The sequence below is a fragment of the Triticum aestivum genome, chromosome 7B (assembly GCF_018294505.1).
Source record: "Triticum aestivum cultivar Chinese Spring chromosome 7B, IWGSC CS RefSeq v2.1, whole genome shotgun sequence".
Classification (NCBI taxonomy): domain Eukaryota; kingdom Viridiplantae; phylum Streptophyta; class Magnoliopsida; order Poales; family Poaceae; genus Triticum; species Triticum aestivum.
In genome coordinates this window covers 561,857,870-561,874,801 of record NC_057813.1, presented here as the reverse complement: position 1 = coordinate 561,874,801, position 16,932 = coordinate 561,857,870, and the positions used below count along the sequence as shown (strand labels likewise).

The window sequence follows — 16,932 nt, the reverse complement described above, 5'->3', positions numbered from 1 at the left end:
AGGTCTGCTCACCGGCCGCGTACGCAACGTGCAGGAGTTCCCGGGGAGATGGCTGATGACCCCTTGGGGGCATAGGTTTAGTCCGGCGTGCTTGACCTCTCTATTAAGTCTAGGTCGGGTTGTGGCATATTGTTTGGCTGAGGCCGGGCATGACCCAGGAAAGTGTGTCCGGCCGGAGTTAATCGAGCATGCTGGGTAAGTTGGTGCACCCCTGAAGGGAAGAAAACATCTATCGATAGCATGTCCTATGGTAACGGACACTCGGAGTTGTATCCCGATCGATACAACTAGAACTGGATACTTGTGATGAGAATTGGATGGTGATGAGAATTGGATTGTGATGACAATTGGATAGTATGGCTCTGGGATTGCTTTCTCGCAGGGAGTCGAGAAAGGATCTCTGGCCGAGGTTGATAACACTACTACTACTTTATTTATGCTACTCTACTCCCTCTTGTTTGCTGCAAGATGGTGGTTTCCAGAAGATGCTAGTCTTCGATAGGACTAGGCCTTCTCTCTATTCTGGCATTTCTGCAGCCTAGTCCACAGATACATCCCATTTCATTGATAATGTTGCATATGTAGTGTAGATCTTTGCTTGCGAGTACTTTGTATGAGTACTCACGGTTGCTTTGCTACCCCTTTTCCCCCTTCTTTCTTCCTTCTGGTTGTTGCAACCAGATGGTGGATTCCAGGAGCCAGATGCCACCTTTGACGACTTCTACTACCCCGAGGGTGCCTACTACCACGTGACGGAGACCGTCGATGATCAGGAGTAGTTAGGAGGCTCCCAGGCAGGAGGCCTTGCCTTTTCGATCATGTTGCTTTTGTGCTAGCCTTCTTAAGGCAAATTTATTTAACTCATGTCTGTACTCAGATAATGTTGTTTCCGCTAACTCTTGTGCATTCGAGCTTATGTATTCGAGCCCTCGAGGCCCCTGGCTTGTAATATAAAGCTTGTATTATTTTAATTTGTGTCTAGAGTTGTGTTGTGATATCTTCCCGTGAGTCCTTGATCTTGATCGTACACATTTGCGTGTATGATTAGTGTACGATTGAATCGAGGGTGTCACACTTTGATTCATGCTTGTGGCATTTGCATTTTTTATGTTAGGCAATATTTCGTGGCATTTGCATCCTAAAATGCTAGGGACATGAATTGGCAAAAGCTTCAAGACTCTATATTTTTTGTTAAGTGATCCAAGATCGCATTGAGTCCATATGAAAGCCAATACTATTAAAAGAGGATGAGGTTTTGATCATGACTCAGTTGCTCAAGTGCTTGAAGATATTGCTCCAAAAACCTCAGACACCTTCTTCAAATCCTATTTGTCTGAACCCTAAAAGAAAAACTTGTCCCACCGAAATCTCTATACCAGGACCCACCGAGTTGATCCCAGATAGAGCCACTGCCAAACCCTAACAAATCGGTTGTACCTAGATGTTGATTGGTCTCGTCGCGGAACAAAAGATGCGGGTTCATATTTATAACGAGTTACCATTTCTTCATTTGGAATCTGGTCATGAAAATTCAGAAACTTTGTGTATTTGGACATTAGGGCCTCTCCAATATAAATTTAATATATATTTTATCTATGTATATTAATTGGAAATATCTAAAACAATACCTTACCTCTCAGCATCATAGCTTGTTCTTCTATCCTACCCACAATATTGTTCCTCTTTTTATTATATAACATAAGTGAAACAACTTTAATACATACTCGACATCTATGTTTTATAATTCACCATCATGTACTATCATATCTACAACAACATTTTACTTCTTTCATATGATACCTAGCACATGTAGCGCATTGAAACCAATATTTATATTCATCTTACGTACCCGATATAATGAATGTACTGGACATTTTCATTCTTCCAAATTTGACATTTCCTTGTTAGAGCAACTCTAGCAGACCCCGCAAAAATCCCCGACCAGCAAAATAACTGCCAAAATGTGGGTCGGCGTGGAAAACCCCGCCCAAACAGACCCTGCATACGCGTCCGACCCAGAATTTTTTTGCGGGCGCGGCAAAAGATCTCCCCTGGCCTCTAGATTCACGGGATGGGAGGATGACCCGAGCTCGGCCCCTATCCACGGCGAGATTTGGCGGGAGGGACATTTCCGCGCGGCCGTTCCCGCTCCCCCACCCTCCACCACCATTGCCCCCGCCACCTCCCTCTCCGGTGCATCTTCCCCAGCAGTCCTTCGCCGCCATGGATGACACCTTGCTGTCCCCCAACCGTCAAGGTCACGCACGCTCAATCCCCTTGGGCGGATCTCGTCGCCGGCCATGTTGGCCCCGTCGTTGCCCAAGGCACCACTGCACCTGTCCGCAAGCGGCAAGGCAACATGGTCGTGCAGGGCAGGAATCCGGCTGCCCCCACTGAGAAGGCCCGCGCTCTGATAACCCACAAGTGTAGGGGATAATTGTAGCCTCTTTCGATAAGTAAGAGTGTCGAACCCAACGAGGAGCTAAAGGTAGAACAAATATTCTCTCAAGTCCTATCTGCCACTGATACGACTCTACGCACACTTAGTGTTCACTTTACCTAGAACAAGTATGAAACTAGAAGTACTTTGTAGGTGTTGTTGGATAGGTTTACAAGATAATAAAGATCACGTAAATATAAACTAGGGGATGTTTAGATAAAGAAGCAATAAAGTAAATATAGCGAGTGTGGAAAGGTGGTGGTAGGAGTTGTGAAATTGTCCCTAAGCAATTGACTACCTTACTAGACCGATAGCAAGTTTTATGTGGGAGAGGCATAAGCTAACATATTTTCTCTTCTTGGATCATATGCACTTATTATTGGAACTCTAGCAAGCATCTGCAACTACTAAAGATCATTAAGGTAAAACCCAACCATAACATTAAAGCATCAAGTCCCCTTTATCCCATACGCCACAACCCCCTTACTCGGGTTTATGCTTCTGTCACTCATGCAACCCACTATAAGTGAACCATGAACGTATTGCAACACCCTACAGCGGGAATCCCTCACGCTTGCGCGACACGGAGGGCACAATAGGACAACAACATAACCACAAGCAAATTAAACCAATCATAGCAATTCATCAATCACCGATAGGACAACGTAAATCTACTCAGACATCATTGGATAATAATATGAAGCATAAAGCACCATGTTCAAGTAGAGGGTACAATGGGTTGCGGGAGAGGGGACCGCCGAATATAGATGGGGGAAGCTGAAGGAGATGTTGGTGAAGATGGCGGAGGTGTTGGTGTAGATCGCAGTGATGATGATGGCTCCCGGCGGTGTTCTGGCGCCACCGGGAGCAAGGGGAAGAGAGCCCCCCCCCTTCTTCTTATTCTTCCTTGACCTTCTCCCTAGATGGGAGAAGGGTTTCCCATCTAGTCCTTGGCTCCCATGGCGTGGGAGGGGTGAGAGCCCCTCCGAGATTGGACCTGTCTATCTGTCTCTCTCTGTTTCTGCGTTCTCAGATTCTGCCCTGGCACCGTTTCTTTTATATCCGAAGATCTGTAACTTCGATTGGATTGAAACCTTCGCCCAGATATTTTTCCAAAAAATAGCTTTCTTGCGGCCAAAGAAGAGTAGCAACCGCCTTACAAGGGGCCCATAAGGGTCAGGGGCGCGCTAAGTGTAGGCAGGCGCGCCCCCTGCCTCGTGGCCACCTCGGGCACCGTCTCGCGTTGATTTTACTTCCCAAAAATCTTAAATATTCCAAAATAATTCTCCGTCCGTTTTTATCCCGTTTGGACTCCGTTTAATATGGGGTTTATGTGAAACATAAAACATGCAACAAACAGGAACTGGCACTGGGCACTGGATCAATATGTTAGTCCAAAAATAATATAAAAAGTTGCCAAAAGTATATAAAAGTTGCAGAATTGTGGCATGGAACAATCAAAAATTATAGATACGACAGAGACGTATCACGCTCTAGGCGCCAACGCCGCTACGCGATCCCGGCCGGTGTCGGAGAAGGTCGGCAAGGCCTCCGGCGTAAAGCAGAAGAGGATTCCGGCTACAAAGAAGTCGACTCCTTCACCCACTCCCTCCGCCCCAGAAAGAGGTTCGCCGGCGATGCCGCTCAACGGTGCTGCTCCCACCACAAGCGACGTGTTCGACGAAATGGCCGGAAGGTATGCCTCTTTGGTCATGGAAATTTTCTTTGCTTTGGCGATAGCTTGTGACTTGTTGTCGTTCACTATACCAATGGTTCAAACAATGCAACTGCCGAGTTCGTGAACTTGTTGGACACCAACACCGTTGACATCGATCAAGCCCCGTTCGCCGCATTTGATTACAATGAAAGGAAGGGCGTCATGGATGATCATGAGGGTGAAGAAGAAGTGGAGGAGATCAATGAGGGGGCGTATGATCAATCGCAAGCAAGAAGTGGAAAAAGCCAGAGATTGAAGAACTACACGATCTTGGAAGATGAAATCTTGATCAAGGCATGGAGTGCGGTGTCTCTTGATGTATGCATGGGTACTTCTCAAACCACCAAGAGGTATTGGCAAAGGACCGAAGATCAATACTTCCGCATGATGGCAAAGTATCCCAATAGGACCATGCACCTTTCGGTCGCTCCAAGGGCATTGGGACGTGATCAAGCCTATTTGCAGCCGTTGGGCAGCTTGCTTGGAGCAAGTATGCAATGCACCTCCAAGTGGAACCGTGGAATCCGACTATGTGAGTTCATTTTGACTTTGTTCAAGTTGTGCGCATAATATTGCATCATATGAAAATGATTGCATCATATGAAATGATTGCATCGTTCAAATTGTGTAGGAAAAAATTGCCCAATAAAGATACAAAGACATGAAAGCTTCGGAAGGCAAATTCTTCAAACTAGAGCATTGTTGGGTTGCTCAAAAAGTGCGAGAAGTGGAAGTTGATTGACAAAGAATCCCCATCGAAGAAAGGTTCACTTACAAACATGGATGAGGATGAGGATGATGATGGCCCAAGAAACTTGAACAAGCCCGATGGCGACAAGAAGACTAAGGAGAAAATGAAGAGAGAGCACGAAGCGTCGAGCTTGAGGGAGAAGATTGATGCCATGATGCAATCAAATGAGTTGATGTTAGTGAAGACGTAGGAGATCAAGAAAGAGTTGGCCGAGAAGAAGGCACGAGAGAAGCAAGAGAAATGACAATTGCTCAAGGAAGAGGGGTTGCGCAAAGCGGACATTGAGGAGAGAAGAGCACGTGATGCTGAGAACAAAGCCATGTCCAAGTTGCTCGCCGAAGAGAACAAGATCATGACAATGAACCACAATGACATGGACGACCTCACCAAAGAATGGCATGATATGGCAAGAAGAGAAATCTTGAAGAGGAGAATGGTTGCGTCGGCCAATGTGTGTTACAGTGCCGGAGATGTTTTTTCAACGGGGTTTGGAACCAATGTCACCGATGCGTTCAGTGCACCAACCGATGATTTCGGTGCGGGAGTTGTAACAAGCGCCGGAGGTGGATTCGGTGGTTTCGATGAACTCCATGGACTCGATGGCACAGAGTGAAGATCGACCAAGATGATGCCGGCCGTGGTCGTCACTTTTGCAAGACCCTCTTTTGTGTTTGTCCTACAAAACTTTAAGCTTTTATTTGCACGTGAACTGTGTTCTATTGTTTGAATTTGAACTTATTTGTCGGAACCGATGTCGAATTCGATAATTGGGCGTCTTTGGTTTGCGGGTCGACGCGGCGGTGCCCGATCAGACCCCGCGCAGCCGACCCGTAAAAACGAGGTCTGAGTCTAACCTCGCCCGCACCGGCCTGCATATACAATTTTTCTAAACTGCAAAAGACTTATGCGGATTGGGATTTTGCGGGGTCTGCTAGAGATGCTCTTAGTACTGGCAGATTTGAAATACATCAATGGTTGGAAATTCGTTCTATCTAAGCTTGTCTTCGTCCCAGTCAAAATTCCATTTAAAAAAACTCTAAAATTTCGCTATTTATAGAATTTGTGAAGTATTTATGAATATATTCTTATTTGTAATCTTGGAACATAATTATATATAGTTATCGAATAGAAAATGATTATATCTCGTATCTAGTACTAGTACCTGCCTAACTGTTAAAAAGCCAAGTAGCCAAATCAATAATTGACTGATGAAATCAGCAGTGATGTCATCAGTTGCAATTTAGAATGCCAATAAGAACAGGGTTTCACCACTATTGCCTACCAACACGTGCGGACACGCTTGCTCCGATTTGGTCTTCGTTTGATCTGCAGGCTGAACTATTTTTACGCGACGTGTCGAGGTGTTCTGCATGTAACCATATTTGTATGTAACATCATATTTAAATCTCAACGTGGCTTGTAGCACCACTTGGACTTAGGCAGCATCTCGATCTCTTCTCCACTCCATTGTCAAACTGATTGAGTGAGCACGTATTCTAAACTAGGAGGAGCATCGATAGCTTCGCCCAACATCTGTAGACGCGTCCGATCAATGACCAGACAAGAGACATTAAAAAAGTGACCCAACTAGATCCACAAGTGACTCAACCAGATTCTTTATATCATGCATATACTTTGGACTGTCCATACACCTTTGTTTGAGACTAAATATAGGATGAATATAAAGACTCGTAGACACGTCTGATCGGTCCACCACGTAGGACGTGTCTCACTAAGAACAACCTTTTTCTTTCTTTCTTTTCATCTCGAACAATCACATGCAAGTGACTGGACATGTAAGGGGAAAGTGTGGAGCATGGCTACATGCACGGATAAATGGCGGCTCAAAACAAACACGTCGGGACACTAACCGAGCGCATTCAGATGTTTAGGGGGGTGTATTTGCTAAGTCTAGCTATAGATGCTCTAACATGAAGCGGTTAGAGCGAAGATTCAATTCAATCCAATGTAGTATGGTACCAAAATATGGGAGAGAAGATTCTTTGGCATGAAGGACAGGTTGTACCAACTCTTGGGCTATGCAAGTACAGGGGCACCGAGTCTCTCACGCGTGTTTCTTTTTTACTTTTGATTTTTAAACTTTCAAATATTTTGAAAATAATGTGGGATCCAACTACTTCGTGAAGCGTGAGGCGATCGAGTGGCTGGGCAGGGCTTAGCAAGTGTGTGCCCTCCGAATTCCCGAGCATTAGAGCATCTCCAACAAGTGATGTAAAAATACATAACTTGGTGTAGAAACGGTTTATACATCACCGTGCACAAAAATCTAGCTTCAACGTGTGATGTATATGTAAAATCATGTGGTACAATTTTAGGGCTTGATGTAAAATCACCATGCATCATGTAGTCAGTTGCCCAAACGTAAAAATGGCTGAAACCCCATGTACTGCGCGCAGCGCGAAACTTCCTCCACCTGCCGACCGGCCCCACCTGCATGTTGTTGCCGCGCCTCGCCGGCTTAGATTTGTCCTCCCACGCCTCTCTCCGCCCCTCTCTGTCCCTCTTCATCCGTCGGAGCCGCCGCCATATCCGTCGTGGAGCCACCACCGAATCCCCCGAATCCTCCACCGCCACCGAGCCCCTTCGCCGCGGAATCAACCTCCCCCTCCACCTTCCTTGGCCTCTCTTCGCCCGTTTCGGTCATCCCCGCATCGTCACCTGCGAAGCTCCACCAGCTTCCACATCGTGCATGGCCATGAATCCGACCATTACTCGGCCAAGATCACGCAGGACGGCATGCGCTAATGGCTTGGCTCATGGGATGAGCCAGACAACGCTGCCCGCGCCTTCGACAAGGCTTGTTGGCGGCTAAGCCGACCAAAGTCCCACTTTAACTTCCCGAAGATCGACAACTAGGCCGACGTGGAGTTCATCGGTCCTGACATCGAGTTGACTACCGTCAAGGAGAAGAATTAGCCACAGACCGTTATTGGTTAGTGTGACTCTAGTCGGCAGGATGAGGCCTTGATGGCGAGGTTTGCGGCGGAAAATTCGTACCTCGTGTAGGCGGAATACGAGTTCTATGCGTCGCGGAACAAGGCGAACAAGGAGATGGAGGAGGATGACAAGGCTGGACCCTCGACGGTGGTCGTGCTCGATAGTTTGGACTCGGTGAAGAACGAGGACGACGAGTCAGGCTCCGACATCGACTGGGACGACCTCTTCGATGAGTATTCGGCAGTAGTTTTTGTTTTTGTTTCGTAGTCGAAGTATCATTCTATCGGAACTACTCTTAAGTTTCTATCAGACCATGTTTTAGTTTGTATCAAGACCATGTTTGAAATTTGCAATGTTCCTACGCTTTCGTGTCCAATACACATCACCTGCGGGAGCAAAATGATGCCCTATTTTACATCATGTGTTGGGGCAAACATGTTTGAGGTGATGCAAAATTAAGTTTTTGACGATGTAAAACTATTTTGTGTGTGCCCAAAATACATCACCTGGTGGAGATGCTCTTATGGTGATAAACCAGATTATGATAACCATAATGATGATGGACCAGAAAATGACCTCGTAAAAATCATGGTTTTCTCGATGTGATTCACTGAATTTTCATAATTTCAGGAGGCAATGCAATATTTACCTTTGAATCAAATATTCTAGCCATTTCAATAGTACACAAATTGAAAAAATCAAAATGTTTTGGAATTTACAAAATATTTGGATAAATTTCAAGTAAATGTTTCGGTTTTGGCTGAAATAAAATCAGAGATTCAGTGGATTTCAGTATTTTGGTACAGGGTGGGAAAAAAAAGATTGAACTTTCTTTTCCATGGTAAAAATACAGATAACATTCTTGCCGTGCCTTTCCCTAAAAAAACATTCTTGCCGTGCCGATACAACTAAGGAACAGCGACATGTCCGGACGCATGCTATTAGAGATCACCTACACGCCGGACCGAGTTGCCCTTAAATTTGCGAGTTGGACTACCTGCCACTTCCCGCATAGATGGATGCCGCGGTGCACGTTCTCGTGTTCCCTTGGCCACGGCAGGGACACATCAATCCCATGCTCCAGTTCGCCACCGCCCTCGTCGACGTTGGCGTCCAAGTCACGTTCCTCCACACCGAGCACAACCTCCGCCGTCTCGCCCAGGCGCATCCGCCGGGCCTACGCTTGCTATCCATCCCCGACGGCCTCCCCGACGAGCACCCCCGCGGCTTCTTGGCGTTCATGGAGTCCATGTGCACGGCGGGCAGCGCCGCATACCGTGCCCTGCTCTTGTCGCTTGTCTGTGCTGCTGATGCGCCAGTGACATGCGTTGTCGCTGATGGCACCATGCCGTTCGCCATCGAAATCCCCGAGGAGCTCGGCATCCCCGCGCTCTCCTTCGTCACGCACAGCGCGTGCAGCTACCTAGCGTTCCTGTGTATGCCCAAGCTCGTCGAGCTCGGCGAGACTCCCTTCACTGCGGACGACCTGGTTTCTAGCGTTCCGGGGATGGAGCGCTTCCTCCGGCGACGAGATCTTCCTCGTGGGCTCTACTGCACCGAGCAAGGCGACGGTGATCCCTTGGTGCTCAAGTTCGCCGAGGCCGTCGGTCGTACCAGCAAGGCATGTGCGCTCATATTCAACACCGCCACGTCCATGGAGCGGCCAGCGCTCGCCCACGTCGCGTCGGGCACAAGCGACGTCTTCGCTATAGGCCCACTGCACGCCAGGTCGAGTTCCGCCGCAAGCCCAAGCCTGTGGCGGGAGGACGACGGATGCATGGCGTGGCTGGACGGCCACGAGGACCGGTCCGTCGTATACGTGAGCCTGGGGAGCCTCGCCGTGATCACGCACGCGCAGTTCACCGAGTTCCTCTCCGGCCTGGCCGCCACGGGGTACGCCTTCCTCTGGGCTCTCCGGCCGGGCATGGTCCAGACGACCAGCCCCGCTCTCCTCCGAGAAGCAGTCGGGGCAGCGGGAGGCAAGGGGCGCGTCGTCGAGTGGGCTCCTCAGCGGGACGTGTTGCGGCACCGGGCGGTGGGTTGCTTTCTGACACACGCCGGATGGAACTCGACGCTGGAGTGCGCCGTCGAGGGCATGCCGATGGTGTGCTGGCCCTTCTTCGTCGACCAGCAGACCAACAGCCGCTTCGTGGGCGCCGTCTGGAGGACGGGGCTGGACATGAAGGACGTCTGCCAGAGAGGGGTCGTGGAGAGGACGGTGAGAGAGGCCATGGCATCCGACGAGATCAGGGCAGCGGCCCAAGCCATGGCGCAGCAGTTGAGGCTGGATGTTGCGGAGACGGGGTCGTCGTCGTCGGAGTTGGAGCGTCTCGTCCGCTTCATCAGGGAGCTCAGCGTCAGATCCTCCTCAAGCCCAGAATTATTGGAAACTAGCACAAGCTGCAGAGGTCTCTCATTTACATCTCACTACTACTACTAATTTACGAGACACGTGGTCCTGTAAAACGAACACATTGTTTAGTGGTATCTCCAAATCTTGAGTTGTGTAGACCGATCATGTTTTTGTTATTTGCCATCCATGCTTCCTCATGGCAGTGGTCTGGTGGACATGGTGTTGGACTTGGATCATCACAATTATTATTATTTCTCTCCCCATCACCACCCACTGGCTCTTATTCTTTCCATGAACCTTCTCATGGATCTGAAAGCAATGATCAAGAATAAAATATTGCCCCTTTGATTTTCAACCCGCTGGGGAATCATGGCAAAACAGAGTTGCAAACAGGTAACATGATTTCCTTCAAGTTGCTTTCATACATCACAGCCAAAGTGAAAAAATTGCAAAAGCTAAAGCATAAGCCCAAATAAACATGGCATCAAAGGAAGGGATTTTGTACTGCCTGATCACTTTTGAATCACTGTAGGAGCGAACATGCAGAATCCGACGGAGTACCTGATTCTAGATATTTCGAAGTAGAAAATTTTCTCTAGATGATCATCTATCTATAAGGCACGTCTAGTTATTCTACGTCCAAGTGACTCAATCAAACAAGAAACAAAAAGACAAAAGAATATGCTTGCACAAATCTATGCATAAAATTAATGACATACAACTTGGATGTGCAATACTTAGAGCACATCTAGATGTGCTTTAGCAAAACTGATGATTATATCAAGGGTCCGAATAACTGCCACACGTGTGGCATGGACGGGAACCCGCCCGCCCGCCTCGTGTGGCATGGACGGGAACTGGCCCGCACGACCACGTCCGCGCGCACAAAACCACGGCCCGCACGTCCGGTGCGTGGCAACCCCGCCCGCACTACCCCGTCAGGGCCACACGACCCGCTGCCCGCACGACCCAGCCGTTCCCGTCCTCCGCTCGATCGCCTCTCTCGACTGCCGCCATCGTCCCCCACCTCTCAAACCCCTACCTCCGTTGCCGGCCTTCTCTGGTTGCCATGGCAACCAGAGCAGATCCATAGGGTAAACCCACCGCAAACCACACCCCAACCCTCCCCACCCCCAGCCCCCCACTCCAACCCAGCCCTTCAGAGACGATCAGCTAAAATCAGGTGAAAATCTCCCTATCTCATCCTTCTCATCCTTCAGGCTGAAAATCTCCCCGATCTTGTACTGGATCCATGCTATAGGGGGGGGGGGCAACACCAGTAGTTCTAAGATCCAGTAGTTTTGTGATCTACGTGTTGAGCTTAACTTAAGTTTCTAGTATAGTTGACGCAGGTAGTTGCGTATGAAATGGATGAGTAGGAATCCCTAAAAAGGACAGGAAGGACAATTTTTGGAATGAAGGGGTTGGGAAAAATTAATTGCCACTTGTGTATAACGACAGTTGCCACCTTTCGTTGTCAGTAGCTGCCACCTATTTTGACCTGTTGCCTGCCATACCTATCTTCTATGTGCAAGCAGCAGAAGAATACAATTCTTGTGGATTGTTGATGCCTTCTTGTTCATGCAGTGATTGAAAGCACATCGGAAAGAAGCGGGACACGGAAAGAATGAATCACGAAGATGGCTCTGATGCTTGGGGTTCTCAAAGGCCAGAAACGCCCCCTTGGGATGCATCAGAGTACAGTCAACTCATCTCTGCAGGGCCGTTGCTGCCACTACTAGAACAGTATGTAGGCGTAGGTATGATGCGTGATAACAAAAGAAGAGAACAGTTGCCATCTTCACAACGATGAAGATGACATTCTACTTATGTCGTACACTCTCATTTTTTCGCAGGTTCTTATGACCAAAACACTCTTAGGGGGCCCCCGTGGCAAGTTCAGTCACAAGGCACTAACACTGACAAATGTGCGGGCAGCCAACTTCAACTAGCTAGTATGGCTAATCAAGGTAATGCAAAACGAAAAAAGAGCACATGCTGCTGTGGACGTGAAAAATAAACATGCAAAAAAACTGGCAAAAGGACTCACGAGTTATCACGGGTGAAAATGCAGAGCGTTCATGCAGCACGTGGCATCAGGCAGCACCCATGTACCTGCCATCGACGTCATACACAGGTGAGTCCATAAAAAAAGTGAAGTTGCGGATGCTCAATTAGCAGAAGGAGCATAGTTGACATCTACAATTGCCATGACTGGACATCTACAATTGCCATGAATTAAAAACTACACTTGTCATCCCTGGACAACTATTGTTGCCATCCATAGACACCTGCAGTTGCCATCCATAGACACCTGCAGTTGCTATGGAGGAACAATTGCAGTTGCCATGCCAGTGCAACTACATTTGACATGCCATGGCAACTGCAGTTGCCATGAAGGAACAACTGCGGTTGCCATACCGATGCAAGTACAGTTGCCATGCCAGTAAAACTACAGTTGCCACATCAGGGGCAACTGCAGATGCCGTGCTAGCACAAACTGCATTTGCCATGAATTGACCAACCACTACTATGCTTACAGGTTATTACGCTGGTGGTAACCCGACAAACATCTCGTAGCAAGCTTCATAAACTGCAGGTGGAGCACGTCATTTTGGTGTCACGGACCACACAAGATGGTCAAATGCAGCACAACAAGGTAAGGAGAAAAACTAAACCACAAAAACAGCACTACATTTGTTATTTGTAGTTATTGGTAGGCAAAACAGTAGTTGCCATGTTTGTTGAACAGTAGCTGCCATGACTGGACAGCTACAGCTGCCATACATGTCCACGCGCAGCCTCACGGCTTGTTGTTTGAAATGATGTCATGCCAAATCACTCGAAGATGGTGTGATCCGTTGCGATACACATGTTATTCAAACAAAAATCTTAATCTCGTACCTGTTTTTTCTATTACAAGGCCTACAACTACAGTGAACAGCGGCGCGGGGACATCTACTGCGGGGAGCTCTGAGCGCACGGAAGACGCGTTCCACCAGCCAGCAGACAATCATGCCGCAAACAATTTCGAGTCAGAGTCGGGAATGGCAATCATTCCAGCAATGCCGACAAGCACCCCTTTGAACACAAGCACTGCCAACACTCAAGTAGATGGAACTGCCGCCGATACTAAAGTGAATGATGAAACTGACGACGATGCACAAGGGGATGAAGATGGTGGGCAATCAAAGATCATGGTACCTCAGCCACCGTACATTGGGCAGAGATTTGAATCGTTCGAAGAAGCAAAGGAATACTACCGGACATATGCAAAGTTCCATGGATTTGCGGTCAACACCGAGTACCATAGAAAAATTAAGAAAACTAACGAGTACAACAGAGGTGAGATGAGGTGCCACAAGGCACGGAGGAACAAGAAGGGGAAAGGTGTTGCGCCTGTCGTTCTGGAACGAAGGAGAGGTATCATTCTCAAGACAGAGTGTCCCGTCCGGTGTAAGCTAAACGTAGATGGAGAACAGTGGGTGGTCAATGAGTATTTTGACGAGCACAACCACCAACTCATAAAGAAGTTCGACCTGGTAAAATTTCTGATCGCCCACAGAGGGTTCACCCCCGTCGAAAGGCAATTCGTAAAGCTGCTACATGATTGTAATGTTGGTCCATCAAGAATGGTACAGATACTATCTCTCATCCACAGCAAAAAGGGGAAACTGAGTAGCATGCCGTACATACCAGCTGACGTCACAAACCTAAAGGCCAAGTACCGTAGAGAGAGCCAGTTGACAGACATAGAGGCCACAATTGCCTACTTCGATGAGAAAGCGAAGGAAGATCCAGATTTCTTCTACAGGATAAGGTTGGACGATGAGGACCGTGTCAGGAACATGTATTGGGTGGATGGTGCTGCAGGGAGAGCCTACAAACATTTCCGAGATTGCATTTCATTCGACGCGACGTACCTCACCAATATGTACAAGATGCCATGCGCTCCGTTCATAGGAATAAATAACCATAAATAGTCGTTGCAGTTCGGTTGCGGGCTCGTCCGGAACGAAGACACGGATGGGTACGTTTGGCTGTTCAAGACCTTCTTGGAGTGCATGGATGGACTTGCACCGATGAACATAATAACAGACCAAGATTTCAGCATGCGTGCAGGCATAGAGGAGGTCTTTCCGTTGGCAGTGCACAGGCACTGCAGGTGGCACATTATAAAGAAGGCTGAGGAGACGCTAGGACCGTTCTTTGCTGACCGTCCAGAGCTGCACAAGGCATTCGAGCTGTGCGTGGACCACAGCTTGACGATGGAGGAGTTTGAAAGGAGCTGGATGGCCATGATTGAAACACATCAAGTACAAGACAACGAGACACTTGCTAACCTGTGGGAGAAGCGAATGTATTGGGTGCCGGCCTACTTCTTCCCATTTCTGCAGACTACGCAGCGCAGCGAGGGGTTCAATGCTGTTTTGAAGCGGTACGTCAGCCCTGGCAACTCATTGCTACAATTTGCCAAGCAGTACACAGCTTTGCAACAAAAAATTCTGGGATCTGAGCTACAGCAAGAAGCGACCACAACACTAAAGCAGCCAAAATTGCTAACGTATTTACCGATGGAGAGGCAAATGAGCAAGATATACACCAACAAGATCTTTAACAAGTAAGTCAGTTGCGTTACAGTCTTATTTGCAGAAAAAGCACATAGGCAGTAGGTGCCTTATAGAGTGCAATGCAGTTGCCATGTTTAATGAAATACTGTTTTGCCATGCTTACTCAGCTGCAGTTGCCATGTTCAATAAAAATTCTATTTTGCCATGCTTACTCGGGTGCAATTTCCATGTTGAATGAAGTGCAGTTGCCATGTTTAATGCACTGTGCTTCCATTGGGGCATGTTGGCATGCAAGTGCCAATGTCAACTGGAAAAATGTTATATTGGCGACACATATGCTGAAATGAAGTTGTCATGTTTAATAAAGTGAACCTGCCATGTTTGTTGAAATGCAATTGCCATGTTTAGCCAACTGTAGATGCCATGTTTAAATAAAAGGGCAGTTGCCATGTTTTATGCAATGTGCTTCCATTGGGGAATGTTGGTGTGAAAAATGACGATGTCCAGTTGAAAATGTACTACAATTGCCATGTCTAGTGTGCTGCATTTGCCATGTCTAGTGTGCTGTATTTGCCATGTCTGGTGTACTGTATTTGCCATGTCTAGTGTACTGCATTTGCCATGTTCAACGTACTATATTTGCCATGTTCAATGAACTATGTTTGCCATGTTCAATCAAAAATGTATTTCTATTTACATGACAACATAAGGTGGTACAAGAAAAAAGCACGATAGTTTAACAGAAAACACACAAAACTTGCAGATTCCAAGAAGAAATAAAGCGTGCCAGCATGTTCACGGCTTTCCAGGTGGACGAACATACGTTCAAGGTGTGTTCTATTTTGGGCATGTCAGATTCAGAACCTGAAGACCCGGACAAAGGAAGGAACTACTTCGTCAAAGCCTCGATAGGCGAAGGCGAGTACTACTGCCAATGTTGCAAGTTCGAACGGGACGGCATTGTGTGCTGTCACATACTAAAAGTAATAGACATGGACGCTGTGACACGGATGCCCCGCCATTTCATAAGGCGGCGATGTACTTGGGACGCTGACGACGCGTTGGCGCCACAGACAACACACGCAGTTCTGGCTGTGCATGACGAGAGACCTGAGTCAACCATGGAAGCCGTGAGGCACGTTGTGCTGACAAAGAACTATGCTGAGCTAATTGATGAAGCATGCAAGAGTGATGAGACAGCGAGAGTCGCGGAAAAACACAGGAAGGCACTGAAAAGAGATCTTGATGAGATCAAGAAGAGAAAAGCTGAGGAAGCCTTACACCGGTTCCCCCGCACATCAAGTGTGCCTTCATCCACGGGGCCATCATCCACGGGGCCACGCAGACCCAGGTCAGGGACCCACCCCGTTCCATCACAAAGGGTCGTCCAAGAGAGATAAGGTACAAGTTAGGATTGGAGATTCAAGCAAAACACAAGAAGACGAAGAAAGGGGCGGGCAATCCATGAGCAAAAATTGGGGCGATGTGACATGGTCCTTGTGGACATTTTGTTTTGTACCCTAGATGATGAGAATTTTTTTTAATATTGCAAGAATGACTCTTGAGGGGCATCGGAAGTGGAAGGAAAATTCATTGAGTGAATAAATGTAGTTGCCATGTTATGGGTACTTAATCTGTCATGTTATGTGTAGTTAATCTGCCATGTTATGTGTAGTTAGTCTGCCATGCTATTTTATACTAAATATGCCATGCTATTTTATACTAAACTAGCAGTGTGACCCGCCCATTTGCGCGGCTAGATTATAAGTAATGTCACAGTTGTCCTTTCGTATTTAGACATGTTGTCATGTGCATAACTTTGCTCATTATTATTGTATAGATATGCACTTTTGTAGATTACCAAATGGTTGTATCATTTCTAAAATATTGACAGACCAATTATATTATTTACATATATGGACAGATATATTGTTTGCACCTTGTAACATGTATTATTGGACTAAGTCAACTATCTAATAATGGAGAGAGTTGTAGACTTTTTTTTTCTTATTTTAATGACATGTGTGTTTGCTTGGCTTATATACTGTCATACGCATCGTCTTAGATTTTGAGTTTTTCTGGTACATAATTCTGGCCATTATTTTATCTATGAATGTTCGTACAGAAATATTAATATCAATA

General features: G+C 47.1%; 1 protein-coding gene across 1 annotated transcript; it reads left to right on the top strand.

Annotated features, from left to right (window-relative positions):
- The first annotated feature begins 8,868 nt into the window (after nt 1-8,868).
- Nucleotides 8,869-10,485, top strand: LOC123160168 (myricetin 3-O-rhamnoside 1,2-glucosyltransferase UGT709G2-like). The gene has a single exon (XM_044577978.1). It carries the CDS (start codon nt 8,882-8,884, stop codon nt 10,304-10,306), a length of 1,425 nt encoding a protein of 474 aa, XP_044433913.1. The 5' UTR covers nt 8,869-8,881; the 3' UTR covers nt 10,307-10,485.
- Nucleotides 10,486-16,932: the final 6,447 nt, after the last annotated feature.